This window comes from Drosophila pseudoobscura, chromosome 3 (genome assembly GCF_009870125.1).
Source record: "Drosophila pseudoobscura strain MV-25-SWS-2005 chromosome 3, UCI_Dpse_MV25, whole genome shotgun sequence".
Taxonomy (NCBI): domain Eukaryota; kingdom Metazoa; phylum Arthropoda; class Insecta; order Diptera; family Drosophilidae; genus Drosophila; species Drosophila pseudoobscura.
Genome location: NC_046680.1, coordinates 16001502 through 16008972, shown reverse-complemented (window position 1 = coordinate 16008972; position 7471 = coordinate 16001502). Strand labels below are relative to the sequence as shown.

The window sequence follows — 7471 nt, the reverse complement described above, 5'->3', positions numbered from 1 at the left end:
GTTCTCACAACTGAAATTCACAACAGACGAATATATATAGACTTGGGATCGATGTAGAGATTGGGATTGTAGAGAACAGGACGAACCATGTAGAAATTTGGAAGACCCCACCATAGTCCAAACAATTTAGAGAATTAATTACAGTACACAAAGTCCTTATTATTTCGAAAAAAGAGTCCATATAAATTTCTAGGGTTATATGTATATCAAATAAATTCAACGGCCAGCAGCTGCATTTAAAATGCGCCTGGTAGAGCTAGAACGAGTGAGAGGAAAGAGACGAGTTGTTGCCGGTACATTTGGAATGATGATCACTTCGGTGCTGGCATAACCAACACCAGCACCGGTCCAACCGGACCGTATCGGACCGGCTACTGCGAGCTGTGGTTGTGATGTGGATGCTCCGCAAGATAGACGACATAGACCAGCGGTATGACGACGCACAGAGCGAGTATGAATATCAGCAGACAGATCCAGGACATGTCGCAGTCAGAGCCGGACCAATCGATGGCACGCAGAGAGGGACCCGGTATGGGACGCACCAGCGGAGCATGCCTGTCCACAAGCAAGTCGTTCAACAGAGGTGCACTGTCGTCCGGCGATCGCTCCATATTGGCTGCGTTAAATTTTACAAAATAGAGACATGTATTAGCTATGGCGGAGAACAATTAAATATTATGTTATGTAATCGTTTGCGAAACATCCGGAGGTAAATTTTTGTTTTATTTAATTAATTGCCAGTTGAAGGATATATTATCTATTACAGTTTCTCCTTCAGTGGATACAAAATAGTGCCAATAAAACTAGTCTTAATTATAGGTCATATAGCGGGGAGTGGCGCTAAACTTGGCGTAGCTCTTGATAACCTTGTTCACGGCCTCGAGGAAATCCTTTTCGGTGGCCACCTTGCGACGCGCACGAATTGCAAACATGCCGGCTTCCGTGCACACTGAGCGGATCTCGGCGCCCGTAGAGTTGGGGCAGAGACGAGCGAGAAGATCAAAACGAATGTCACGTTCCACGGACATAGAGCGAGCGTGAATCTTGAAAATATGCGAGCGTCCATCCTGGTCAGGCAGACCGAACTCCACCTTACGGTCCAGACGGCCGGGACGCATTAACGCTGGATCTAGAGTGTCTGGTCTGTTGGTAGCCATCAGAACCTTGATATTACCACGAGGATCAAACCCATCCAGCTGATTAATGAGCTCCAACATAGTACGCTGCACCTCGTTATCACCACCAGCACCATCATCGAATCGGGCTCCGCCGATCGCATCGATTTCATCGAAGAAAATAAGACAAGCCTTCTTGGAGCGTGCCATCTCAAACAGCTCGCGCACCATACGCGCTCCCTCGCCGACATACTTTTGCACCAGCTCTGACCCGATGACGCGAATGAAACAGGCATCTGTGCGATTGGCAACGGCTCGGGCACAGAGTGTCTTGCCAGTGCCAGGCGGTCCAAAAAGCAACACGCCCTTGGGCGGTTCAATGCCCAAGTTGACAAATTTCTCGGGATGCAACAGCGGAGTTTCCACAACCTCCCGCAGCTTCTCGATCTGCTCCTTGCAGCCGCCAACATCGCTGTAGGTCACATCCGGCTTATCTTCCACCTGCATCATCGTAACTGTCGGATCAATTTTCGGCGGCAGCGGTATGTGGATCTGGTACTTGTTGCGATCGACACCCACACGCATTCCTTCCTCAATATCGGTTGTGGCCACCGAATCGGCCAAGTCCACGACGAACTTCGCAAACTGCTTCACGTTGATAATGTACTTCGGGTCATCCGAGTCGGCGTTGATGATTTTGGTGCAACGTGCCACCTGAAGCGGTTGCTCATTTTGCAGAATTTGCTTATCAGCAGCCAGATCCCAGAGCGCAGGAGGTGCCAGACCTGTGTCACTCTCCTTGATGCCAGTCAACTCATTGACCTGCTTCACAGCCTTTTGAATGTCTTCCTCGATGTTTTTTATGGACTTGTGGTATTGACTCTGGCCGTATGTCTTCAGAAGTTCGATGTCACCCTCGTCCAGCGACTTTATTTCCTTCTCCTCCTTCTCGTCGTGTTTCACTTTGCGCTGATCATCTCCCAGATAGTCCGGCATCTTGTTGTATAACGAATTTATAATTTCCGACAGCAAAAAGGCAGCCTAGCTATGTTTTTCTTTTGTTTAAATGCAGAATGACTAAACAATTTAGCAAGCACTGTGACCAGTGTGACCGCGCACGGGGATATAAATATACGGTCTGACCCTCAGAAATATACCGAAATATACCGTGTTATTTTAAAAATATACAGTAAAAATACTGACGAATTGTTAAAGTTGTACACTACCTCTGCAAATGGTCTCTTTACCGCACTGTAACTAAACAAGTTCAAATTGGTCCTTATGCTGAAGTTGACATTACTATATAGTTCCCTGTTTGATTCTATGCACTTCCTCGCAGGAAGCGAAGGCTTAGTTTTTTGCTGAGCGAAATCCGGTATTTGGTTGGATATAAATGTAATTGGACTTCACTTGATAAATTAGGACGTTGACGACCCTCACCATCAAGTGGCCCAAACCTCCTCAAAAGTGTCCATCGTTTATATTACAGTTCTTATATGTGTACCGAATATGAGCTAAAATTAGCCAGGGCATGGACTCACCTTCATCATTTGGAGACCCATGAGCTCCCTCGTAGTATTTGCTTGCCGCTTTACTCGTTGACGGTTGATCGTCGTCTACAGAGCCAGATGCATTTACTGCTGCTACAAGGAGTCTCTCGTCCAACATTTGGCGAGCATCCTCCAGTGGGTTGCGTTCAATGGCAGGCTCCCGTTCTATGTTGTGCCTTGGACTGTTGTTGCCGCTTCTGTGCACGGCTGGCAGAGCATCCTGAACTCCATTCCCCAAGAGAACATTGTGCACTGTTACAGGTATGCGAATGATGCGATGAGCGTGTATCTCATTGTCGCGGTCTATCATGTTCAGGCGTTTGATATCGGCCACGGAACAATGAAATTTGAGCGCCAACGCTTGCAAGGTGTCGCCTTCTTGCACGTTGACTTCTAGGGTGTTCTCATAGCGAGCCAATCTGGCGTGGCCGTTCGGTCTGTGTCCCAACGGCACCAGGTTGACAAACTCATCATCGTCGTAGGCTGGCCTCGCGAAGATATCCTCCACATTGTCTGGATCTGGATCGTCCCAGTTATAATTTTGGTGGCGCCTGAAAGACAAAGCTCGCGTCATAATACATATATTTTATTTTGTTGACACTCGAAGCAACAGTCGTGTTGGCGCTGACTCTTACACATTGCGTCTCATAGCTGCCTTAGTTCTCGCGGAGGGTTTGTTTCCTTCTTAGGGAACGTCTCGGATGGTGAGCAGGGACTCTTCCTTGCTACGCTTTCAATGCGCCCAAGAAACCAATTAATTAGCTTATATTAAAGGTGTAAAGTATATTTCCAGCCACACAACAACAACAATTACTTGAAAGCAGAGCAATCGGTATCGATAGATACCAGTGTTAACAAACAGCTGTTTGTGTTTTCAATGTCCATAGATAGCGTTTAATTTATAGCTCATTATTTTACTAAAATGGGGTTTTTTTCGTTCCTAAAGAGTCGCCCCATCTTCTGGCTGAGCGTCACCGGAACTACGGTAGGCGCCGCCTGCGCCATAAAGTCTGGGTTCCCGTATTCATTTACAAATGTCCGGGTTTGACTGCCTTCCCTCTTACAGAGACCTTATGCAAGGCGGCAAATTCACAAAAGAAACCGATGAAACGAACAAAGTATTCATTGTGACGGGGTCGAACAGCGGAATTGGAAAGGAAACGGTCAGGGAACTGGCGAAACGGGGAGCAACCGTTTACATGGCATGTCGAGACATGAAAAAATGTGAGGAGGCCCGAGAAGAGATTGTGCTGGAGACCAAAAACAAATACGTGTACTGCCGTGAGTGTGACTTGGCTTCGCTGGACTCAATTCGGAATTTCGTTGCTGCGTATGTATTCAGTTCTACTCTACCACGGTTTCTCATTATCTTGGCTTTTTAGCTTCAAGCGGGAACAGAAAACGCTGAATATACTCATCAACAATGCTGGTGTCATGCGCTGTCCCCGTTCACTTACAAAGGATGGCTTCGAGATGCAGTTGGGCGTGAATCATATGGGCCACTTTTTACTTACGACACTGCTATTGGATCTGTTGAAGGTGCTGGCTACAAGCCAAGTGAAGTATTGCTTATTTTGATTGTAATCTGTCTGCATTTTTAGAATTCAACGCCTAGTAGGATAGTCAACGTCTCGAGCCTAGCACATACACGTGGCGAAATCAACACCGGCGACCTGAACAGTGAGAAGTCGTACGACGAAGGCAAAGCCTACAGTCAGAGTAAATTGGCGAACGTCCTGTTCACACGGGAGTTGGCTAGACGACTGGCAGGCACAGGAGTAACGGCTAATGCATTGCACCCCGGGGTTGTGGATACAGAACTCTTTAGGCACATGAGCTTCTTCAGTAACTTCTTTGCCGGGTAGGTATTGGTACCTGTTGAGAGCGTTACAAAAATTCTTAGGAATCTTTTTTCTGATTTCAGACTATTCGTTAAGCCTTTGTTTTGGCCCTTCGTAAAGACCGCCGCGAATGGGGCACAAACCAGCTTATATGCGGCTCTCGATCCGGACTTGGAGCTGGTGTCTGGTGAATATTTCAGCGATTGCCAGCCCAAAGAAGTAGCGCCAGCTGGCACTGACACACAGACAGCCAAATGGCTTTGGGCAGTCAGTGAAAAGTGGACAAATCCACCGCCCATCGATGTGAAAAAATAGGATTAAACGTTTATTACCGTGAAAAGACTTTCTGACAGTCATAAATGAATCATTTTCTACAATCGAAAGTATTCCTATCATGTTTTCAATCCTCTGTTAACTTGGCTAACAGCAGAGGTTTCTATTTGCTTTTGACGCCAGCTGATCATCGCTGTATGACCGTTTTTAAAATGTGTTCTATACCGAAACCGGTTGCTTGCCAATTTGATCATCATTGGTTTAAAATAGATACTGTGTACATATACATATTCCATTACTTTTTAAGCTAAAAGCCCTCGGTTCAAAAGGTACGTTCCATAGTATCATAGGGAAATACAAGTCCTCTCGCTCGCTCGCTGGTGTCTTCTACTTGTGCTTCCAGTTATCTATGTTAAAGGTTTGATTTGAGCAGCAGTTTTTAGATTATTTGACATTCATATGTAGAGTGTTGCACTATCAATTTTATCAGTCGTCCATAACATATAAAGTTTTGTAGACAATTCGCTGGTCGCAATCTGGAATATCACTCACGTCTGGACACTGAACGAGCCAAGAATGGAAATTATTATAAATTTTCTGCAAAGCATTGCCCCATTCTTTGTGGCACATGGAATTGTTGGAATTATTGCATTATGCGTGAGGTAATTATCGACTCGACCCAAAGTTAAATGTAACACCGATAGGTGTTATCAAATTTGAGAGTGACATGGAAACATTACTATCAGAATTAGAATTTCACAATCTGGACACCAATGAAATAACTATTGTGTTACCTCGCCACAGGCTATACATGCAGGGGGAAAAGTTCAAGAAGTGCTCGGATGAGACAGGCAAAGTGGCAATTGTGACTGGCGGAAATACGGGTCTCGGCAGAGAGACTGTGCGTGAGCTCGCGCGAAGAGGAGCTACAGTGTACATGGCATGTCGAGACAGGGATAAAGGGGAAAAAGCTCGCAAGGAGATCGTGAAGGAAACGAAGAACTCAAACGTTTTCTCTCGGGAATGTGACTTGTCCTCTTTGGATTCCGTTCGGAACTTTGTCGATGGGTGAATCATTCGTGAACCGACATTTGTACTTTTTATCTAATCAAATCGACCTCGACAGTTTCAAGAAGGAGCAAGATAAGCTGCATATCCTGATCAACAATGCCGGTGTCTTCTGGGAGCCGCGTAGTCTCACCAAAGAAGGCTTCGAAATGCACTTGGGAGTCAATCATATCGGTCACTTTCTTCTCACCCACCTGTTGCTGGATTTACTGAAGCAGTCGGCACCTAGTCGCATCGTAGTCGTTTCTAGCAAGGCGCACGAGCGGGGCCGTATCCAAGTGGATGACATTAACAGCAAGCAGTCCTACGACGAAGGAACAGCCTACTGCCAGAGCAAACTGGCGAACATACTCTTCACTCGGGAGCTTGCGAGACGTCTCGAGGGCACCGCAGTAACAGTTAATGCTCTGAATCCAGGCATAGCAGACACGGAAATAGCGAGGAATATGATATTCTTTCGAACAAAGTTGGCCCAGTATGTAGTAGAGTGTGTCCAGTTCACCCTTGCCCCCTTGGGTATATTACAAATTCTCGTGTGCTTTCAGGACCATTCTCAGGCCACTGCTTTGGTCTCTCATGAAGTCTCCTCGAAACGGTGCCCAGACAACACTCTTTGCAGCTTTGGATTCCGACCTGGATCACGTGTCGGGTCAGTACTTCAGCGACTGCAGGCCGAAAGAATTAGCTCCTGCTGCCAAAGATGATGATATGGCCAGGTGGTTGTGGTCACAGTCCGAGAAATGGACGGGTATTGGACTTTGAATTGGGCTGGGGGTATTTTTAAGTATGAGCTGCAATTTTCTTTATAAATCAAATTTGGAACGTCTCGCGACAATAGATAATTTGATTTTGGCCAAACCATATCACACACACTCACACTTAGAAGACGCGGAGATGATCTGCTCGGAGAGGGAAAACTATCCTATTAACTTGGTAATAGGCAGGTCGATCCCTGACCAGAGCACTAAAGCAGCTCGTAACCGCCAACACATCCGGCACAGGTATCCCCTAACTTTAGTAACGTGTCAAGGACTTTCGGCGTGGAAAGACCATGACCATGTTCATGGCCGCCTAATTTAGACAGTGTATACAGTAAATGTGCAACGCCAAATTGGCATAGCTCAAATAGAACATTTAAATTACGCGCAAAACGTAACGTATGTATGTATAGGTATATAATGGTTTAATTTATAAACTTCACCAATCTATTGAATTTTATTTTCAAAGGTATAAAGGAACCCAATAAAACCAAGTATTTAGAATAAGCCAGTCAAGTAGAAAATTAAATCAATAATCGGATAAAATTATGTGGGCACGGCTAACTGTTCTATGTAGCTTATTATATTTGACGGAACATCAAAATTAAGCAATATGGTTTCAATGCTTGCCGGAGAACTATTAACCTATTATAAGCCAAGGGGGTAATCATTTTAACGCAGTTCATATGAAAGATTCGTGGGGTTTGGCAAGTTAAAGGGAAGGATAGGATGGATCTATAAGAATGTACAATTGTTAATATTTTCCGCCATTTACCTTGAGTAGTTGAACTATTTAAATATAGGGGGCTTAAGTGGGCTAAGCTCGGGTTTCCATCATACGAGTCGCTATATTGTTGTTGAGCAAC

General features: G+C 45.4%; 4 protein-coding genes and 1 long non-coding RNA gene across 7 annotated transcripts; 2 read left to right on the top strand and 3 right to left on the bottom strand.

Moving 5' to 3' along the window:
- Window positions 1-138: 138 nt before the first annotated feature.
- Window positions 139-3438, bottom strand: LOC4804899 (lysM and putative peptidoglycan-binding domain-containing protein 3). Its single transcript, XM_001361348.4, has 3 exons — window positions 3301-3438; window positions 2657-3216; window positions 139-616 (listed from the first exon to the last, which is right to left on the bottom strand). Exons 1-3 carry the CDS (start codon window positions 3312-3314, stop codon window positions 372-374), a joined length of 819 nt encoding a protein of 272 aa, XP_001361385.2. The 5' UTR covers window positions 3315-3438; the 3' UTR covers window positions 139-371.
- On the bottom strand, window positions 686-2240 carry Rpt1 (26S proteasome regulatory subunit Rpt1). The gene has a single exon (XM_003736911.4). The coding sequence runs from the start codon at window positions 2109-2111 to the stop codon at window positions 810-812; it is 1302 nt and encodes a 433-aa protein (XP_003736959.1). The 5' UTR covers window positions 2112-2240; the 3' UTR covers window positions 686-809.
- LOC4804898 (retinol dehydrogenase 12) lies at window positions 3302-4892 on the top strand. 2 transcript variants are annotated; one of them, XM_001361347.5, is made up of 5 exons: window positions 3302-3673; window positions 3732-3995; window positions 4048-4204; window positions 4267-4526; window positions 4590-4892. In XM_001361347.5, exons 1-5 carry the CDS (start codon window positions 3588-3590, stop codon window positions 4819-4821), a joined length of 999 nt encoding a protein of 332 aa, XP_001361384.3. In that variant the 5' UTR covers window positions 3302-3587; the 3' UTR covers window positions 4822-4892. The 2 variants fall into 2 exon arrangements, with proteins under 2 accessions (XP_001361384.3, XP_015040263.2); XM_015184777.2 differs by having other exon boundaries at window positions 3513-3650; window positions 4590-4889.
- LOC26533808 (uncharacterized) lies at window positions 4819-6145 on the bottom strand. The gene is made up of 2 exons (XR_004468788.1): window positions 6042-6145; window positions 4819-5340 (listed from the first exon to the last, which is right to left on the bottom strand). It is a non-coding gene; the product is annotated as an uncharacterized lncRNA (long non-coding RNA).
- Window positions 5309-6715, top strand: LOC4804897 (retinol dehydrogenase 12). Of its 2 annotated transcripts, none has more exons than XM_001361346.5 (4): window positions 5309-5441; window positions 5584-5847; window positions 5906-6322; window positions 6393-6715. In XM_001361346.5, exons 1-4 carry the CDS (start codon window positions 5356-5358, stop codon window positions 6607-6609), a joined length of 984 nt encoding a protein of 327 aa, XP_001361383.4. In that variant the 5' UTR covers window positions 5309-5355; the 3' UTR covers window positions 6610-6715. The 2 variants fall into 2 exon arrangements, with proteins under 2 accessions (XP_001361383.4, XP_015040262.2); XM_015184776.2 differs by having other exon boundaries at window positions 5906-6334.
- Window positions 6716-7471: the final 756 nt, after the last annotated feature.